Below are 22,026 nucleotides of genomic sequence, written 5' to 3'. Positions count from 1 at the left end.
ATAAAGCTATTCCAGTAGTCTCAGAGGACCAGAGGCCCACAGCAAGGTCAATACTGCAAGGAGTACTACGAAATAAAACTTGCTCTATTCATCATTTGAAATTTCAAAGTTACATGCCACAAATTTTTGCAGATGTTGGAAACAAAAGCATGTCATTTCTTTCATTGACCCATGCATGACACTCATTAGGATCCATTAAATAAGCATCTATAGCACAAAGCAGCCACAGACAAAAAAGAACATAATCTTGGACATGGAAAAACTTAATTGACACACGATCCACCCCAATTTATAAGACTTAGAGTAGAAATGTTATGTCGCCGTCAAAAAAATCCAAATTTAGGGTCAATGTGCATAAAGCATTGCAATGTTACTGTAACACAACTTGAGGTACCAACACACATAAAAGTTGCTGGTGAATGCAGCAGGCCAGGCAGCATCTCTAGGAAGAGGTGCAGTCGACGTTTCAGGCCAAGACCCTTCGTCAAGACTAACTGAAGGAAGAGTGAGTAAGGGATTTGAAAGTTGGAGGGGGAGGGGGAGATCCAAAATGATAGGAGAAGACAGGAGGGGGAGGGATGGAGCCAAGAGCTGGACAGGTGATAGGCAAAAGGGATACGAGAGGATCATGGGACAGGAGGTCCGGGAAGAAAGACGGGGGGGGGGGGGAACCCAGAGGATGGGCAAGGGGTATATTCAGAGGGACAGAGGGAGAAAAAGGAGAGTGAGAGAAAGAATGTGTGTATAAAAATAAGTAACAGATGGGGTACGAGGGGGAGGTGGGGCATCAGTGGAAGTTAGAGAAGTCGATGTTCATGCCATCAGGTTGGAGGCTACCCAGACGGAATATAAGGTGTTGTTCTTCCAACCTGAGTGTGGCTTCATCTTTACAGTAGAGAAGGCCGTGGATAGACATGTCAGAATGGGAATGGGATGTGGAATTAAAATGTGTGGCCACTGGGAGATTGAGGTACCAATCTTGTTCCCTATTCTTTCTTAGTAGGAGTTAATTTCACAACTAACTTAATTGACATCTGTGGGACCAAATTATTTCAGTGTGCGCCTACACATCACAAGGAACTATTTTATTCGGTATGGCATTCAAGGACCTAAAATGCAAATGTGCCTTTTTCAACATTTGTCCAAGAATGGTCAGTTAGAATGAAATAAAACTAAAAGATGCTCAGAAAAGGTCACAGTACTGTAGAACACCAATATCATATTTATTTCACATATAGCAAAAATCTGAAGGAACTCAACAGGTCAGGTGGCATCTATGGAGGGAAATAGACAAAGGATCTCAACTCAAAACACTGATTTTCCATCTCCAACTACAGACGCCACCTTATCTACTGAGCTCCTCCAGAATTCCAGCAGTTGTAATTTCTTGCATCTCCATCACTTCATGTACCTGTGCAAACTTTGCCATCTCCTTCATAGCCTGGTGCACATGTACAGATGTGATCATGGTCATTCACTGGGTAACACTGTGCTTTTGGATCACAGCCATGGGTTCCATCCTGACACGGATTAACTCGTACAAGCCTGGAGTTATCTGTGCAGAATATTTGAAAAAGGTAAAAAAAAATAAATATCATGATAAAACATATACAATTCTAAGAGACTAGCTAAATCATATTTAAAAGACATGAAAGCACCTTCATTGGAGTCAAAACCAAGAAATGCTGGAAACACTAATGGTCAAACAACATCCATGGAAAGACAAGCAAGAGAAAACCTGCAGATGCCGGAAATCAAAGTAATACTCTACACACAAAATGCTGGAGGAGCTCAGCAGAACAGGCAGCATCTATGGAAAAGAGTAAACAATCCTGATGGAGGGTCTCGGCCCAAGATAGTGACTGTTTACTCTTTTCCATAGATGGGCCGTGGCCTGCAGAGTTCCTCTAGCATTTTGTGTGTGTTGCTATCCATAGGAAGAGAAACTTAACATTTCAGTGTCACTGGGACACGATGAAAACTGAAATGCGAAAGAAGCCCACGTAGAAGATGAGACAGGGCAATGGAGGGAACAAAGGTGAATTAATGTGGCAGTAAGAAGCAGTTATAAGTTTCTGTGTTAATATTTATAATCTGTACAATGAGATATGCCCAGCAGGCCAGACTAAACAAATGAAAGAAAGAGAAAAGGACAGAAGCGAAAAGAGACCAATTCTGAAACAAATAGAGGGTGTGAGGTTACCGAAAGTTGGGGGATTTAGTCAAGTCCTGCGGGCTGCCATGCACCACAAGACAAAATCAATGATGTTTCTAAAGCAAGTATTGGGCCATGTTTTAAAAGAGTAGGAAGCCACACTCAGATCGGCAACTGGATAAGGAATTAAAGTAGTTGGCGATAAACAGCTAGTGCTGACTCCTGAAGAGTGAGAGCCAGTGCCCCACAGAGTGATTGCCCAACCAGTGTTTGGCTAATCCAGAGTGGAGGAGACCACAGAAGACGGTACATTAGACTGAGGGAAATGCATGTCACCTGGAAAGACCACTTGGATTCCTAGCTGGTGGGGAGGGCTAAAAGCACGTGAGTTGCTCTTCTGCAGTGGCACGGCAAAGTGTCACATGAAGGGAAGCAATGGATAGGGATGAAAGAGCAGACGAGGCAGTTGTAAATCAAACAATCATTTCAAAATGCCGATAGTGGAGTGCAGTGTGTGTGTATTTGGTGGTGGTTGACCATTAGTTTACACAACAGGGAATTCAATACATGGCTGATTAAGTAAAACACTGACAGATGAAACAACTTGTTCTGGCACAGATGATGAACTGGCACAAAAAAGGGTAGAATTAGTGCCAAGATAATTGGCCATGAGCATTTCTATCCAACAAAAGGGGGAATTTTTTTTTAAGTTGTCAACTGGGATAGCACAGAGATACAACTGAAAGAGCAGCAGCTGCATAGTTCCAGTTGCCCAACCTCTGTTGCCATCTGTATGAGGTTTCCAACTTCTCTGACTGCATAGGCTTCGTCTGGGTGCTCTTACTTCTTCCCATTTCCCCAAAAATGTACCAGTTAGTGGTGGGGTTGATCACTGAATTGTCCCTACTGTGTAAGTGAGTGGTAGAATTTAGAGGGGAGAGGAAGAGGGGAAACAAAATGGGATTAGTGCAGCTATAAACATAAATAATTGCTTAATGATTGGTACAAATCGATTCTCCCACCAATGTCCTTAGACCTTAACTTCAACAAGTTAACTGGTAACTGATGAAGCTTGACTGGTTATCCATGCTGAGTTATTTGTTAGAGGATAAGATTTTAATCACAAATCCATGTACTGTTAAATATATCTATCTCTACCTCTGCAATATTTGCCAAACTCACATCTATATATTTTTTGGTATTACTGGACTAATCCTACCTTTCACTGTCCATACAATTTGAACCCACCAAAATCTTGTCACTGATAATCTAATGCACACCAACTGACAAGATAAACAAATCAACAAGTCTTTCAGTCCCTTGTGTACTCTATTATTCCAAAAAAAATCATGGCTGATCATTGTCCTGCTCTGACCCTATATGCTTTGATTTCCTGAATACCCAAATCTATAGATCCTTTAATATGCTCACTGAATCAACTCCAAGTAGAGTTCCAAAACTTCACTATCTTCAGGGAGAAAACAATCTTTTCTGCTCTGGAGAGGCCAACCATAGCTAGTGTAATTACTTTGTGGAATGCCTCCTCCATTAATTCTGAACGCAACTTTGAGGAAGGTTAGAGTTGGGAGTTTAACATTCAAGGACGCATGCTGTATCAAAAGGACAGGTAGGCAGATAGGCAGAGGGGGTAGCGTGGCTCTGTTGGTAAAATATGAAATCAAAACCTTAGGCAGAGGTGACATAGGATCAGAAGATATAGAATCCTTGTGGGCAAAGTTAAGAAACTGCAAGGATAAAAAGACCCTGCTGGGAGGCCTCCTATCCATAGCCAGGATGTGGAGTACAAATTGCAATGGGAGGTAGAAGAGGCATGTCAAAAGTGCAACGTTGCAATAGTCATGGGGGATTTCAATATGCGGTAGATTGGGAAAATCAGATTGGTACTGGATCCCAACAGGGGGAGTTTGTAGAATGCCTGCAAGATGACCTTTTAGAGCAGCTCCTGGTTGAGCCCACTAGGGGAACAGCTATTTTGGACTGGGTATTGTGTAATGAAACAGATTTGATTAGGGAGCTTAAGGTAAGAAACCCTTAGGAAGTGTTGATCACAATATGATAGAATTCACCCTGCAATCGGAGGGGGAAAGGCTGATGTCAATATATCAGTATTACAGTGGAATAAAAGGAATCACATCACATGCAGTGATAATAAACCTGATTCTAAGTTAACAGATTTCACGTCACATGCTGATGATAATAAACCTGATTCTGAATTACAGAGGGGAGCTGGCCAAAGCTGATTTGAAGGGGACACTAGCAGGGATGATGACAGAGCAGCAATGGCTGGAGTTTCTGGGAGGAATTTGGAAGTCACCGGATAAATACATCCCAAAAGAAAGGAAGTATTCTAAAGGCAGGATGACAACAAGGGAAGCTAAAGATAACATAACAGCCAAAGAGAAGGCATATAATAGAGCAAAACTTTGTGGGAAGTTTGAGGTTTGGGAAGTTTTAAAAACCAACAGAAGGTAATTAAAAAGGCATAAAGAGAAAAAAAGATTAAATATGAAGGTAAGCTAGTCAATAACATCAATGAGGATACGAGATATGAAAACTTTTTCCAGATATACTGTATAAAGATTAAAAGTGAGACAAGAGTAGATATTCAACTGCTGGAAAATGATGCTGGAGAGTTAGTAAAGGGGTCAAAGAAATGGCAGGCAAGTTTATGTCTATTGCATCAGTCTTCACTGTGGAGGACACTAGCAGAATGCCTGAAATTCAGGAGTGTCAGGGGACAGAAGTTGCCATTATTAGGGAGAAGATGCTTTGGAAGCTGAAAAGTTAAAAGGTAGATAAGTCAGGTGGACCAGGTGGACTACACCCCAGGTTTCTGAAAGAGGTAGCTGAAGATATTGTGGAGGCATTAGTAGTGATCTTGATTCTGGAATGGTTCCTGGGGACTAGAAATTTGCAAATGCCATTCCACTCTTTAAGAAGTGAAGCAGAAGAAAAGAAATTAAAGGTCATTTAGCCTGACCTCTGTTGTAATTCTCTGAGGAAATAACAGACTGGATAGAAGACGAAGGGGAGTTTACTTGAATTTTCAGAAGGCCTTTCACAAGTGTTGCACATGAGGCTGCTAAACAGGATAAGAGTCTGTGATATTACAGGAAAGATACTAGCATGGATAGAAGATTGGCTGACTGGCAGGAGGCAATGAGTGGGAATAAAGGGAGCCTTTTCTGGTTGGCTGCTGTTAACTAGTGGTGTTCCACAGGGGTCAGTGTTGGGACTGCTTCTTTTCACATTTCATGTCAATGATTTGGATGATGGAATTGGTGGCTTTGAGGCCAAGTTTGCAGACAATAAAAAAATAGGTGGAGGGGAAGACAGTATTGAGAAAACAGGGAGTCTGCAGAAGGACAAAGAGATTTGGAGAAGGGCCAAGAAATGGCAATGAGATATAGTATAAGGCAGTGTGTGGTCATGCACTTCGGTTGAAGGAATAAAGGTGGTGACTATTTTCTAAACAGGGAGAAAATTCAAAAAAATCAGGGGTGCAAAGGGATTTGGGAGTCCTCATGCAGGATTCCCTAAAGGTTAACTTGCCGGTTGAGTTGGTGGTAAGGAAGGCAAATGCAATGTTAGCATTCAATTTAAGAGAACTAGAGTATAAAAGCAAGGATGTAATGCTAAGGGTTTATAAAGCATTGGTCAGACCACACTGGAATATAATGTGCAGTTTTGGGCCCCTTATCTAAGAAATGTGCTGGCATTGGAAAGGGTCCAGAGGAGGTGCATGAAAATGATTCCAGGAATGAAAGTGTTAATGAATGAGGAGCTCTAGGCCTGTATTCACTGGTCTTGAGAAGAATGAGGGAGATTTCATTGGAACCCATCTAATATTGAAAGGCCTAGATAGAGTGGATGTGGAGAGGATGTTTCCTATTGTGGGGGAGTCTAAGACCAGAGGGCAGAGCCTTAGAATAGAGGGGCATCCATTTAGCACAGAAATGAGAAAAGTTTTCTTTAGCCAGAGGGTGGTGAATCTGTGGAATTGATTGCCACAGATGGCTGTGGAGGCCAAGCCACTGGGTATATTTAAAGCGGCGGTTGATAAGTTCTTGATTTGTCATGACATCAAAAGTAATGGGGAGAAGGCAGGAGGATGGGGTTGAAAGGGATAATAAATCAGCATGGTGGAATAGCAGAGCAGATTCGATGGGCCAAATGACCCAGTTCTGCTCCTATGTCTTATGGTCTTAAATTTTGATATGACTATACCTTAACTTTGAGACAGTTTGTGTATAGGGACACTTTGGTTCCTTTGAAAATCAGCTCTTTTCAAATTCTCACTTTTCAAATGAGGAACTTTAAAAAAAAATTTTTCCACCACATGACCTCATTTTTAATACTTTGTTCTATCTGCCATACATTGCGCATTCAATTTACGGATCCATATCTCCCCCAAAGCCTCTCAGAGTCTACAATTCTATCTAGCTTCATATCAGAAAAATGGATATTATGTATCTCTCCACCAAATCATTGAGAAAAGATTGCAAATGACTAGGGCTCTGATGCCATTCTTCTAGCACACCATTCATAACAGCCTCATAGCCCCAAAAAGGATACATGCAGTTCTACCTTGTTTGTTCAGAAATCCTAAACTCATACCATTATATTATACTCAATACCATCTATATTTTTGGTTTAGAGATACCACACCGTATCAGGCCCTTCCGGGCCAATGACCCCATGCTGCCCAATGACACCCACATAACCAATTGACCTACTAACCCATAATCCATTGCAATATGGGAGGAAACCAGAGCACCTGGAGGAAACCCACACAGCCATGGGGAGAATGTACAAACTCATTACAGACACCAGCGGGAACAGATCCCGGGTCACTAACACTGTAATGGTGTTACACTAACTACTACGCTACCGTGCTGCCCTGTACCTCAATTGCATTTGAAAATCTTTTGTGCCACTTCATTGCCATTTAGCTAGCTTCAGCTCCAACTACAACTTCAAAAACTGCCCATTTTCCTTTCAAAAAAGTGCCCTCTCCTCTTATCACTTTCTTCAAAATGGATTCCAATATTTTTCCTGCTTTTGATGTCAGACTACCTGGTCTACGCTTCTCACATTTTCTTCCACCCTTCTTAATTAGTGGGAGCACCTTCTCATCTATTCTGAAATGTATGGAATGTTAGATTAAAATCTTAGATGCACTTTCTCCATAGGCACATTTTTCTAAAAACCTGAGGGCAAAGGTTATTGATTCCCCAGGGAATTAACCTGGAGTCTTCCACCATCTGAGAGTTTTCCTTCATAAAATGTCAAACATCTATTTACCATTTTCTTATCACCAATGCAATTTCTTCCCCTTTATGCCAAAAGAGAGTAATATTAAAAGCTATTGACCCTTCTACAACCTTTTCTCCCTGTAATCTGTTACCATTTGTTCTCACATTCTACTTTTCTTAAGGAAGCCTTGGTTCTGCTCTGCTGAATTCAGAAGTTTTCCATTCTTCAAGCTGATTAGTTATTTTGGCCAACATATATCTTCTGATCTAATACATTACTGAAGTTTTATTGATAGCTACAGTTGTGCCCCTTGGTTTTTACCTAAAAAGGATATTTATAAATCTAGCTTCCTCACAGCCTTGCAGTTTGCATTTTGAAATTTACAACCCTGGTTTCAGATTGAAACCTCACTCGGTTCTGTCTTTTACGTCTCTTCCTTGCTAGCTGACCCAGATTTAAAACTCACATTTTCAATTTCTACATTGTGAAATTCTACAGAATTAACTCCTCAACCACCTCCAAGTCTACTTATTTTCAATTTTTTTGAGCAAACACCACCTACCAACAAAAAAAATATTGTTTCAATTTTTGTTCAGCAAAAATTATATATATATAAATATCTTGTACATTTCATTTTAAAAGTACTAGATAAATATTGGGCATTTCTATTAAGATGCCTAATTACTTCATTACCACTATGCTTTTTCATAAATGGATTGATACAGATTTCAAATTTAAACAAGTATTTGTACAATAAACAGCCATCAGAAAAAAATAATAATCCGGGTGTGTTATAGGAGAAGAATATTCAGGACAGAGGTAAAAATGGCCATACATAGAAGTCATGATAACAAGCAACTATAATACTCATTTAAATCCTATGACCATTAAAAACCAATTTGAATTTAGAAGGAAATGTTCATTTGTAGGGTGCATTATATTTAGTGATAACAAATAACACACTTAAATTAGGCAAGATCTGGATTTTTGGATTATGTTCTGTTTGGGCCTGATCATCAAGACCAGGTGAAAGTGGTTAGGAGGTAGGCACCCACTAGATGTCTTCTGGAAGTTTTATTCTTTAGCATCCTCCATACTCCATTCCTGTTTGAGATAGCACAGTTCCTATTGAAACTGATAGGTTCAGGGAAAGTTTGATTAAATAGTATAAATAAGATTGAGCAACACTCCCCCCTTGTTCAATCCCTTCCCACTTATGTTCGTGACACTTCTCACGCTCTGAATTTTTTCAATGATTTTAAGTTCCCTGGCCCCCACGGCCTTATTTTCACCATGGTTGTCCAGTCCCTATATACCTCCATCCCCCACCAGGAAGGTCTCAAATCTCCACTTCTTTTTGGATTCCAGACCTAACCAGTTCCCCTCTACCACCACTACTCTCCTCCGTCTAGCGGAATTAGTCCTTACTCTTAATAATTTCTCCTTTGGCTCCTCCCACTTCCTCCAAACTAAAGGTGTAGCCATAGGCACCCATATGGGTCCCAGCTATGCCTGCCTTTTTGTTGGCTTTGTGGAACATTCCATGTTACAAGCCTATACTGGTATCTGTCCCCCACTTTTCCTTCGCTACATTGACGACTGCATTGGCACTGCTTCCTGCACGCGCGCTGCTTCCTGCACGTATGCTGAGCTCATTGACTTCATTAACTTTGCCTCCAACTTTCACCCTGCCCTCAAATTTACCTGGTCCACTTCCGAAACCTCCCTTCCCTTTCTTGATCTTTCTGTCTCTATCTCTGGAGACAGCTTACCTACTGATGTCTACTATAAGCCTACGGACTCTCACAGCTACCTGGACTATTCCTCTTCCCACCCTGTCTCTTGCAAAAATGCCATCCCTTCTCACAATTCCTCCGTCTCCGCCGCATCTCCTCTCAGGATGAGGCTTTTCATTCCAGGACTAAGGAGATGTCATCCTTTTTAAAAGAAAGGTGCTTCCCTTCCTCCATCATCAACTCTGCCCTCAAATGCATCTCTCTCATTTCACGCACATCTGCTCTCACTCCATCCTCCCACCACCCCACTGGGTATAGAGTTCCCCTTGTCCTCAGCTACCACCCGCCAACCTCTGGGTCCAACATATAATTCTCTGTAACTTCCGCCACTTTCAATGGGATCCCACCACCAAGTACATCTTTCTCTCCCCCTCTCTTTCTGCCTTCTGCAGGGATCACTCCCTAAGCGACTCCCTTGTCCATTCGTCCCCCCCATCCCTTCCCACCGATCTCCCTCCCGGCACTTATCCTTGTAAGCGGAACAAGTGCTACACATGCCCTTACACTTCCTCCCTCACCACCATTCAGGGCCCCAGACAGTCCTTCCAGGTGAGGCGACACTTCACCTGTGAGTCGGCTGGTGTGATATACTGTGTCCAATGCTCCCGATGCGGCCTTCTATATATTGGTGAGACCTGACGCAGACCGTTTCGCTGAACACCTATGTTCTGTCTGCCAGAGAAAGCAGGATCTCCCAGTGGCTACACATTTTAATTCCACATCCTATTCCCATTCTGATATGTCAATCCACGGCCTCCTCTACTGTCAAGATGAAGCCACACTCAGGTTTGAGGAACAACACCTTATATTCCAGCTGGGTAGGCTCCAACCTGATGGCATGAACATTGATTTCTCTAACTTCCGTTAATACCCCTCCTCCCCTTCTTACCCCATCCCTTATTTATTTTTATTTCCCCACCTTTTTTTCTCTCTCTCTCTTTCCCTCTCACAATCACTCCTTGCCTGCTTTCCATCTTCCTCTGGTGCTCCCCTCCCACTTTCTTTCTCCCAAGGCCTCCCGTCCCATGATCCTTCTCCAACTCTGTATCCCTTTTGCCAATCATCTGTCCAGCTCTTGGCTCCATCCCTCCCTCCTCCTGCCTTCTCCTCTCATTTTGGATCTCCCCCTCCCCCTTTCAAATCTCTTACTATCTCTTCTTTCAGTTAGTCCTGACGAAGGGTCTTGGCCCGAAACGTCGACTGTACTTCTTCCTATAGATGCTGCCTGGCCTGCTGCATTCCACCAGCATTTTGTGTGTGTTGCTTGAATTTCCAGCATCTGTAGATTTTCTCATGTTTGCATGTTGGAAGAACTCAGTGGGTCAGATATCATCTGTGGTGGGAAATGGACAGTAAATGTTTTGGACCAGGACCCTTCAGTAAGACTGGGGATATGGTGTGTATCCTCAAGAAGGGTCTCGGCCTGAAAAGTCAACTGTTTACTCTTTTCCATAGACGCTGCCTGACCTGCTGAATCCCTCCAGCATTGTGTGTGTGTTGCATATATAGTATAATGTTGGCATTTACAATGGCTTTTGATCAGTAATATCACTGATCTCAGCTGAAAAAGAAAATCATTCATTGTGATGCACTTGCCTATTAGAAAGAAATCTTAATTGGTAGAATTTGCAGCAGCAAAAGGCATAGCAGTTACAAATAACTATTAATAAACTGTTTCAATTACGAATAAACCAAGTTTGTATCAATATTCAAAGTTTGCTTCCATTCTCAATTCAACACTACAAAAGAAAATGTGAACTTTATGCTATCAAGCTTGTGATCTGCTTCACCCAGCAGACACATCTCATGCATTTAATTTGAACTGTTGATTTTCAGCCTGGGGCCATCTCACTTGCTTGTTCAGAGTGAAAAGAGCTTTGTTAAAATTTGACATACTGAGTCACTTTCTCACCCCTTCCAGAGACCTTGGTGTAAGGTCATTATTCAAATTCTCTCCTTGCCCACTGCCTTTATTGAATGTCTGTTTATTGTTTTTACACATGAACAAGTACTTCCTTTGCATGCTGAAACAATCAGAAGCTATGGGTCAGACAGCTTGCAATTACTCTTTAGTTTCTGTTACTGCTATGAAAGAAAATGTACATTGGATGATCAAGTAATCAAAGCTTCTGCCTCAACAGGTGCAAACAAGTGTTGTTTAAGATTCATTTTAACCTTCTGACTTCTTAAAGTGAAGAAAAATGGACTGGATTTATTAAAGAATAGCCATTCTGAATCCATGTGAATTGCAATGCATTATTCTTTCTGAGAGACAATAAGAGAACAACACAAAAACAGATTCCAGCCTGCATATCACCTACCTCTGACGGGTCCAATCTGGCTGATCATTCCATATCTAACCACCTGCTCACTCTGATTATATAGAACCAATATACGCTCTGCATTAAGTTGCTGGGCTGCTGGAATGGTTTTTGGTGCATGCTCACAGTCATAATAGGTAATGTTCTGCTTCAATTGGTAACGGAGTCTCTGTGTCTCACCATTCGTAGATTCAACAGAACAATCCCTGTAGGCTGTAGAGGTAATTGCTGTATGGGGGAAGTTTAAGAAATGACACAATATTTGATTTTATTTGAATATTGTAAATGAATGAAACAAAGTACCAAGATCTGCAATTCAATTTACATTTGCAAAGTGCAAAGCAAAATCAGAATTGTACTGACCATTTACAAAGCTTCATTTAAGGATAAAACCTTAAGTGACTTAAAAAGCTATTTGAAACAATTGCCTGCTCAGGTGCAATTCAACAAATAGTGGAGCAGTATGCTTTTTTAAGGGACCCACATAAGTTGAAAATCTCACACAAAAAATTGGAAATTCAAGAAGTATTACTGCATACAAAACTTAACATTGACATACCAGAACTGGAGCGGTAGTAAACTTCATTATATGGCTGGATATGGACTGAAGCTCCTACAGCAATATCAGGCAACTCTCCCTCAATCTCGGTAGTGACACTGAGATAATTCTGTGCATCCAAACCTTGAGCTATTTGTATTACATTTAACTGTTTATTACCCGGAGAAAAGGTGATATCAATATTGCGAATAAATTTGGCACCTAGAGAAAATTGCAAAAGTTAGGTTACGCAATGAAATTGATTATTACTAGGTATATCTCAATGACATTGAGATATTACATTTGTTACAGTTTATTTTGCCCACTTCAAAAACCAAGAATTCTCACCCAAACTGAGTGACAAATTCTTCTCCATGTGAAAGTAGATGCCATGCATTAATGGAGAATATTACTGTTGTCTGGACTGCAGGGCTGTAGTTGCAAGGAAATGGATAGGCTGGGCTAATTAGCACAGAAATGTAGGAGGCACAGTGGTGATACTACAGGAGATTTATCAAATTGTAAGGAACAGAGGTAGGACAGATAGTCAGAATCTTCCCCTGGACAGGAGAGTCAGGAATCTATAACCAGAGGGCGCAGGTTTAAGGTGAGTGGAGAAATTTAAAGATCAGAGGTGGGGGTGCAAGACAAAAAAGGCTTTTCACACAGAGGGTGCCGGTCATCTGGAATGAACAGCCAGAGAAATTGGTAGAGGTAGACATGACTGAAATGATTAAAAAGTATTTCAACAGATCTCAGATTGGTATGATAGGAATGCAAGCCTAATGTAGGATATATGATTTGCATAAATAGACACAGATGACATTCCTCTACTATACTATTAAAAATGTACCTACAAATAGGAAGGTGAGGTTACATGGTACTTCAAGCCGACTTCTCCATTCAATAAGATCAATACAGATCCAGTAGTGACCTCAACTCTGCAACCCGTCTGCCAGTGGCAGCCTTTTACTAGTCACTCTTGAAAAATGTATTCTTTTCTAAAAACTATATTCATTCTGCACAGCTGAATAAGCTCATGTGGGTTTTAGCACAGAGCATGGATTAATGTTCAAGAGCAAAGAATTGCACCCAGCTCATCTTGTCCAGCAATCAGCTCTGGAAACACGGTGCAATAATTTGCACTTCAGCATGGTACATCCTGCATGTGTGTGGCACCAGGAGACTGGGAGATGTCCCCACAAGGGCCATGACATTATCCACCACTCCCCAAACCCACTCACATGATAACTGTATAGCAGCATAAACATTTATTTTGTGGTGTATTCTGAAATTCATGTGCTTTTTAAATGCATGCCCTCAGCTAGCCAATCCCGATATTGCTATATAACATTTCCCCAAGCTCACTACTCCCAACCTCTAATTTTGTGGTACCTTGTGCAGAAATAACTTTGCAGTTATAAAAGCAGTAAGTGACAAGTGCCCTATATTCACCTGCATACAGAGAAATAAATGGAACAAAAAAGATTAAAACTTAGATAAGTTAAAAAGTTGCCAATAGCAGTTTAGTCAACACCTGGTTGAGAAAGGCAGGTTAACATTCTAAACCGATTATTTCATATCATTTCCTCAAGGGACAATTGCGCACAGATATTAAAGTATTCTACTTCTCAATGTCATTTGAAATCAGTGCCATACAGCATTCAACTTATATTAAGTTAATCTTCTGCTTAAGTGTCTGAAATATTATGTGTACCAAAGCACTGACCTCCAATACCATGCTTACTAAACAATTTGGGGGTGGGGTTTTGCTCAATTGCCAGGTGGGCTTTTTGAAGAAGAATTATTAAATGAGTCAGTATCAGGAGCTAACAACTTCACTTACTATTTGTCTCACTTCCCAGGTCTGAAAATTTTCACTTGAAATGAACAATGTAGGTTCACTTACCTGCAATGCTAAAGCCATTTTTGAAGCCTGGTTGCTGCAAAGCAAACAGCCATCCAAAAAGATCTCCAATTATCGACAATGACTGCATGGCCCAGCCTGCTAACCCAGGAATTTGGCTAATTGCTGTAAAGGATCTCCCATCATTTATAACTACATATGCATGCAGGTCAGCATTCTTAAACTCCACAGGCCTTTGACTGTCTCCTACCATTAATTTTCCATTTACTTTTCCATTCACACGCTGAGTAACACCTAAAAAAAGAAATGAAATCAAACATTGCACAAGGTGTGCTGGTCCAATTGCCACAAGTCTTTTAAAAAGATTCAAAATTGACTTAGTTACTTTTCTATTTTTAAAATTACCTTCTGGTAGGCATTGCCTTCCGTTGCCATAGTAACCAGACTGGCAATGGCAGCAGAATCCACTAGAGTAATCAGTACAGTAGGCATTCTGGGAACACTGTTCCTGGTTTCTCTCACAGGTTTCCTTTGAGCCTGTGTTGTAAGTAAAGACTGAAGGACAAGGGGTACTTCCATCAGAATTCATATAAAAATGTTCAAAACTCTTATCAAAGATAACACTATTATAATTCATCTCTCATTGATTTGGAAACCCAGCACTTCACTAAGCCTCTGGAACAACTGTAAAGTTTTCAAGTCCCATCCAGCATTTCTACAAATAAATCGTATAGTACTGTTATTACTATTATTTTGCAATTCGGATAATTATCAAAAAGAGTACCGTTTCAACTAATATTTGATACTATACATTATCACTCAGACTCTTATATTGTGGTTACACTGGAGTAACAAAGTAGGGGTGCAGCTGTCTCAATTCCAGTGACCAGGTGACAGATAGAGGCCTTCATGAGGAGGTGTTCACCCTGTGACTGTTAAGGTCTCTTCTGGGTGCTGCAGTTTCTGTCAGCACCCCAAGAAACGGCAGTTGTTGGGTTAAGTGGTTGATGTATACTGCCCCCTGTAGAGAATCAGAGGGATATCAACAAATTGGCCAGATGGAGGCCATTGACAAGGATTGGTCTGAACCCCGTATAACCCTGATGGGCTGAATGGCCTCCTAAGTCACAATAAAGTGAGAAGTACTTGAAAACAACTTTCTAAGCCACTTACCACCAGTGCCAAGCTCTTCCTCTTCATCCACGCTGACAACATGTCTGCCTGATGTAACTGGTAACTGATTTCTAGGCACAATTTCTGAGTATCCATTGGGGTACCTCATCCTGGTTCCAACCTCAGGGCCTCTTTCTGGGTATGATGGAAAAGCCCCAGATTCAGGATATGATGACATGACACCCGCCTCGGGATAGCCTTCAGGATAGGATGGAATAATGCCTGCATCCGGATATGGTGGATCATCTGGAATACCAGCAACTCTTCCATGAGGTGCCATGGAAATGGAGGGTGTGTACTCAGACTCTTCATTGTCATAATGGTGGTTGTAATCTTCATTTTCTGCATAATCAGATTCCTGTGCAACAGGGATAACTGGACCTCTCAGGGAACTATCCAAAGTAACAATATGATCCTCTCCTGAAGTGTCCACTCTGGCTTTTGCTTGCATTATATTGTTGAAGGATGAAGTTCCACCAATATGAAAAACCCATACTCCTCGAGTACCTGAATTGCCCCTCCTAAAGGATTCATAAAATAAAGAGCTCAGTTGCTACATACATTTCTAAAGTTTAGCTATTAGAGTTTAAAGCTGAGAAAGCAATTCCAGGATGTTCCCAAAACCCTCCTGGGACAAAAGAAAGCAACAGCCTCATTAACTTAACCAAGGTCCTGGCCCATGACTGCTCAACCCGCAAAAGGAACTCACTCGCTGAGAGAGCCCAGATGCCCAGTGAGAACAATGAAAGGCTCACACCATCTGCCCGTTCATGTACCCTCCGACCCGTACTCTGAATGTTAACAGACCCCGACACAGAGATTTTCAGCCACCTGGAAGCCTACAGAAATGGAATGGGGAAATAAAATCTCCCCCCCCCCCAAAAAAAAATGGAATTCTGGAGGAGGAGCTTCAATTTAAATTCCAGTAGATCTCAGAATCAGATTTATTTCCAATGACTCATGTCATGAAATTTGGTTCGCAACGGCAGCACAGTGCACGATAAGTCACAATAAGAAATATTTAAAATAAGTTAGTTGTGCAAAAAGAGAACAATATTTTGGTCAAATAAGCACGCAATAAAAGAGACAAAACAGCGGCGGGATTTTAAATGGTCAGCACTGATAACACCCATGAATGAAGTGTACTCACTGATAAAGATGTTTAACAGATTGTTCATTGGTGGTAACACTATAATAGGAACTTTCTCGTCTCCATTGTGTGTACCCTGTTTCTCCTCTGTTGAAGCCTATCCGAGCGGGTAACTCGATCTGAACATTGTAGGATTCTTTTGGACGTGTCCCAAAGAAGTGTAACCCATCCTCCGGGTAGAGAAAAATTGCATAGGAATTTGATTCATCAAAAGCCAATACTGCTTGAAAGGTGTTGAACTGGAAAAAGAAATGTAAGCGTTCCATGTATTCGCATCGTATTTTCAAACGAAAACAGAATAAAATGCAATGACTGCCTAAAATCAGTACTGGAAAATTATGCAACACGTTTAAAAACACATTTGGATTTAGAAGACAAATATACTTCACATGTCTCAAATACTGCGAGATCTGTAACTGCTGTGTGTAAAGTTTGTTTCTACCCTTCCCCACCACGGCTCTCCTATGAAATGGACATTTTAGCGAAAAGCACCCTTGGGTCTCTCCAACCAAATGGCTTTAATTCCAAAACAAAATATCGCTTATAGAAATAGTATTAGACGTGGTTCACAGCTGGCAGTTAAAGCACCAGTAGTTGAGGGGAAAACACTACAGAGCAGCTGTGAATAAAATGCCAACGTTCTCGGACTATCTTACCCTGTTAGAAGAGGGTGTCGAACGCGTCACTTCCTCATAAGGCGCCACGTTCTCCCAAGTGGCGATGAAAGTATTGGTTGGAGTGACTGAGCTCTGAGGAAAAGCTCTCCTGATTTCTTGGCCGGCGCGGTCCAGAGTATCAGAAGAATTGTCTTCTCTGTAGTAAATCCGTCCTCGGCCACGACTTGTGTCGATGTCGGACAGGTAGGGCGCTATCACCGGGAAGTCGAATGGGAATCCATCATCTACATACTGGGTCTCCCTGGGCAAATCTTGCAGGGAGATGATACCATTCGTTCCTACCTGTGGATAAAAAAAAATCCAACCGTCCGTCACTGCGATGCCTTTCCCATAGTAATTGCTCTTAAACTTACCGGCTGCATCAGTCCAAACTATTTTGAATCACAGTGCTGTTCTTGGGCAGTTACTGCTTCGACATACAATATTCCCTGACATTCTGGAAGGAGTAAACTCTAATCCAGGTTAAACAGCATTCCAAGGTTCAATTTCGTTTCAGTGTCCCCAAAGGGGAGAATAAATATCCATTGATTCCGTTACTGGAATCGTTCGATGAAAGTTGCTTGGTACACCTAAAATAGGTTAAATTTTAATAAGGCAAATGTCCTTGAAAATCACACCTATAGATAAGACTCCAAAACCACTGATTTGGGGCGAGGTCGTCTCGTAACTTTTGCTTGCAGTCGGGCGTAATATTAAATAGACATGGCAAACTTACGTAAAGATTGTTGAAGTGTGTATCATAGAAAACAAGTGGCCTTTTGAGTTTTATAACTGCAGAGGTTTCATCGTCGCCTTCTTGAAGGGTAAGGTCCCCTGCGTGTGGACCAAACGGAAAAAGATCCTTTCTTTGAATTGCAGAAACCAAGCAAAGAATACAGTTAAGTTTTAAAAGTAAAACGAATCTCTTTCCTTGCATTGTGGAAACGAATAGTTCTGTTCCCGGGTGGTTAAGGGGGAAAAAAAAGAAGCTGTTTGGGGCGCTGATCTCCCGGTTTTATAGCTCGATCTCTAGTGGAATTTTAACCCCGGAACTGCCGCAGACCCTGCAGCCAATAACCCCAGGAGAGGGGCAGGAATGCCCCATTCTCTGCCCTCTCATTGGCTGATGTCTGAAATGATCGACGTGCTGAACTGCACTCCTGCGTTAGTTAACATCTGGTTCCCATTACTTTGTCTATACTCAACTTTCTCATCGCACTTACTCGTTCAAATAGTAGCGCACTAAAGAAAACACCGAGAGGAAGGAAAATATGTCGTCGAAAGTGTTAAACTGTGTGAATGGCACGAAACCATTCGAGAAGAAAATATGCCCAGAATATTTTATACCAGCACTAATGATGCGGCGACTTATTGAAACGCGAGTATTTTTCGTGTGCAGTGACACGTAGAGAAAGTGAAGGAGACTGATTTTTTCCGAAGAGATGATGAGCCCAAATTCCAAGATTCCAATATGTTTATGTAAATCAGCCACCAATCGCTTTTGGTCAACTATGCTTACTCAAATTATTGCTGTGTTTACAAATGTTTCAACAATCCCAGGGTCAGCAATCTGTCAATTGATAGCATTTGCTCAGAAAAAGTCGAGTACAATATGCTTTCAACTGAGAACAACAGAGCTTGTCATTTCCAATTAAACAATAATCTGGACATTTTCGCTGTCTGTGTGTGGAGAGCAAGGGGCGGGATAGTTGAAGTTCTTTTTTTCAAATTCCCAAGCGGCACGTTTCAGTTTTTTTTAGACTTTTTTTCAAAGAGTTGCTCTGAATGTTTGGTCTGGATCAGGGCAGGCTAAGTCATAGCTTCACCAAGAGGACATGCCACACACATTTTCCCTTAATGTGCTTGAGACATTCCTTTATACCACTTCCCTCCTAGGCATTCTCTGCTGATTCTGATGATAAGAACGTCCTTGCCCACTGTGTGCTGGGAGGATGACCTCTATACCTAGAGTGAAAATGCCCAAAGGAAATCTAGTCAAACAATGAGAACTCCCTTCACTCCACGCATATCTTTAGAATATGTTCTAAATACAGTAATGTAATCTGCATGCAACGTACATAAATGGGAGCTGTGTAAACACATGCAGTCTAATCGAAAAGAGTACAATAGATAATGCACATACACAGTATGGACACACTGAGTGTGTGTTCATGGTCTTCTGCTGCGGTGGCCCGTCCACTTCAAGGTTCGACGTGTTGTGCGTTCACAGATGCTTTTCTGCTGTACTGCGTGGTTATGTGATTTACTGCCTCTTTCCCGTCAGCTGAATGAGTCCGGTTATTCACTTCAGAATGTTCTTATTCACTGGACTTTTTTTTCACACTATTCTCTGTACATTCTAAAAGAGATTGCTGTGCGTGAAAATCCAAGGTGATCAGCAATTTCTGAGCTACTCAAACCACCCCGTCCGGCACCAACAATCATTCCACGGTCAACGTCATTTAGATCACATTTCTTCCCAATTTCTGATGTTTGGTCTAAACAACAACTGAACCTCTTGACCACGTCTGTATACTTTTATGCATTGCGTTGCGGCCACGTGATTGGTTGATTAGATACTTGCATTAACGAGCAGGTGTACATGTGTATTCAAAAAAGCGGCCACCGAGTGTATGGAGTCACAGAGCACAGTTCCACAGAAACAGGCACTTTGGCCCATCTAGTCTATACCGACCTTTTTTTGCCTAGGGCCATTTACCTGCACCCGGACCTTTCCCTTCCATACCTCTCTCATCCATATACTTATCTGGTTATTAACAATCGGGTATCTGAATATAATATCTTACAAAAACAAACTAGAAACTGAAAAGATTTCATTCTGATTAGGGAACTGTTGTGCTGTCAGAAAGAATCTCAGATCTCCAACTTTTCATATCAATCTAATACACTGGACAACAATTTTTTTCAAAAGTGTTGCTTCCTTAGAATTTTTCTTTGTTTATGATAGACTGTTTGAAGAGGAACACAAATATAATTTCAGACTACTCGTATCACATAGGAATTTGGAGAAACAACAAATTAACTTTTATTGAATATAATGTGTTTAATTGCATAATGGTGCTGATGCTTTGCAATAGTTCAACTAGTGTCTGAGGCTTCTCACTTAAGCATCCAAAAATAATTTGCCAGCATTGATGGATTCCAGTTGCCCTGGTATCTTTTCTCCATGACCGCAATGTCCTGGTGAAACTGTTCACCATGCTCTTGACTAACAACACCAAGTTTTGCAAGGAAGAAGTCTAAATGGGAATGCATCTTTAGTGACATGTTGCATTTCGTGGTTTTATATGCTTGAAGCATGCTTTCAACTAGCTGCATGTAATTTGGTGCTCTGTGGATGCCAAGAAAATTTTCAACAATTTCCTTGAATGCTTTCCATGTGATTTTCTCCAGTCCCACTAGAAATTCTTCAAATTGCCTGTCATTGATGACCTGTTTGATTTATGGACCAACAAAAATGCTTTGCTTAATCTTGGCATCAGTTATTCTGGGAAGCATCTGTCTCAAATATCAAAATCCTTCATAGAAATTTTTGTGCTTGGTGATAGCAAATTCCATCCTTACTGTCCTGAACCCAATAATTATTACTAAAACCTGTCCTGCCATGCAGCAGCCACGCCGCCTAAGCATGCCCAAGCATGCCTGGACAAGATAGGAAACTTTCCAGCTTACATTGCAGGTAACATTTTAATTGACTTAAATTATGAATTGAAATAATAGACATAAGTTTATTATAAATGGTGCATTATAGGGAAATTTCATGGTGATTTTCATGATCAGTAGCCCAAAGTTCATAAGATACACCTAAAGGTATTCAGGAAGCAAAATCTTTGTTGTCCAGTGATATTAATTAACAAAAAAGCTAAACGTCACAAAATGAAATCTGCCTCAGAATACAATGAGACGCATAATTTTGCTGAAAATTCTATGTCAATCTATCCAATAACTGGTTATGATGTTTTAGTTCACTTTCCTTTGCTTTTAATTCAGCCTTCAGATTATGAACTGCATGTTGATGTTGTTCTTTACTTTGTTCAATGGCCATTTCCAAACTCGTGTTTGGCGGATTCCATTCCCCGGGATCACAGTCTCCTACTTTAAAGGTTCTCCGCTTCTTAGTGATTCGTTACATTCCTAACAAAATGCATTACCCATTGCAATAAGAATGTAAATAACATTATATTGGGAACAAAAGAAGGAAGGGCACGAATATATACATAAAAAATTCACGTCAGGCCAGCGGATGCCAACTAGCCGTGTTGGTAGCCTCGGTGCCAGTTTGAGGCAAGGTTGCCAAGCCTAGTCGTGGTAAACACTAAATGAGAAAATTGAAGAAAATGTTGGCCAAATTCTGCTATGAGAAGGGAGATCCGCCAAATTCGAGGGGCACCTGGGCGACTATTCCGCGCAAGAACCTGCACAATTCCTGCAGTCGATGGGGAAATGTGGCAAAATGTTGGCAGTTATGTGTGCTGGAATAAGACTGTGTGAATCCGACTCAAAAGAGGAATTACTTTTCATTTAATGAGTCCAAAAGTGCAGCCGATAAATTAAACTGGCATTGAAGTGGCGGGAAGCATCGCACGTTCCCTTCTCAGTTGCGACGAAAACAGCACAAAAAAAGGATAAATTTGCTATCCAGTCTCCAGCTGGTTATATTGCAAGTTTTGGTGTATGTGGCCAATTGCTTCATCTTTTAGCTGATGCGCGGAATGTGTAGACATGTTTTTCAGAGGAAAAGACATCGTGGAAATGGATGGTGGTGATGAGGCCGAGCCTGCATAAACGGATACTATATTGGACCAGAAAGAAGTTATTCGATTAATTGAAATGGGTTCCGCGATATACAAAATATGCGCATTTTTTTGTTTATCACGAATTACTTGACTCTTCATTCTGTCCTTCCCTGCCATATTTTGCCATATTATTCAATGTCAAATTGAGCAACAGTGAGTTCAATTAAAATTGTTCAATGAGTGCCGAGGAAAAAAGTATCACATTGTACTGAAGACACAAGTATCACAAGAGCGTTCAACTTTAACAATCGGCTATCAATTAACAGACGTTTTGCT

At 41.1% G+C, this 22,026-nt stretch overlaps 1 protein-coding gene across 13 annotated transcripts in view; it reads right to left on the bottom strand.

Moving 5' to 3' along the window:
• Positions 1 to 17,973, bottom strand: part of nid2a (nidogen 2a (osteonidogen)) — a 133,520-nt gene extending 115,547 nt beyond the window's left edge. For 10 of the 13 annotated variants that reach the window (XR_011887295.1, XM_072268987.1, XM_072269060.1 and 7 more), the window contains exons 1-9: positions 17,670 to 17,966; positions 16,934 to 17,236; positions 16,278 to 16,516; positions 15,128 to 15,648; positions 14,360 to 14,509; positions 13,997 to 14,248; positions 12,109 to 12,309; positions 11,550 to 11,777; positions 1,412 to 1,555 (exon numbers count right to left, since the gene is read on the bottom strand). Coding sequence is in view for 12 of the 13 variants with exons in the window: in XM_072268987.1 (XP_072125088.1) it covers positions 1,412 to 1,555; positions 11,550 to 11,777; positions 12,109 to 12,309; positions 13,997 to 14,248; positions 14,360 to 14,509; positions 15,128 to 15,648; positions 16,278 to 16,516; positions 16,934 to 17,236; positions 17,670 to 17,870 (2,239 nt within the window). In the remaining variant the exon portion in view is untranslated. Of the gene's footprint in view, positions 1 to 1,411; positions 1,556 to 11,549; positions 11,778 to 12,108; positions 12,310 to 13,996; positions 14,249 to 14,359; positions 14,510 to 15,127; positions 15,649 to 16,277; positions 16,517 to 16,933; positions 17,237 to 17,669 lie in introns of all 13 variants that reach the window. The other 3 variants (XM_072269084.1, XM_072269074.1, XM_072269036.1) reach the window with 3 other exon arrangements.
• Positions 17,974 to 22,026: the final 4,053 nt, after the last annotated feature.

The sequence above is a fragment of the Mobula birostris genome, chromosome 1 (genome assembly GCF_030028105.1).
Source record: "Mobula birostris isolate sMobBir1 chromosome 1, sMobBir1.hap1, whole genome shotgun sequence".
Classification (NCBI taxonomy): domain Eukaryota; kingdom Metazoa; phylum Chordata; class Chondrichthyes; order Myliobatiformes; family Myliobatidae; genus Mobula; species Mobula birostris.
This window is presented reverse-complemented; position numbering and strand designations above follow the sequence as displayed.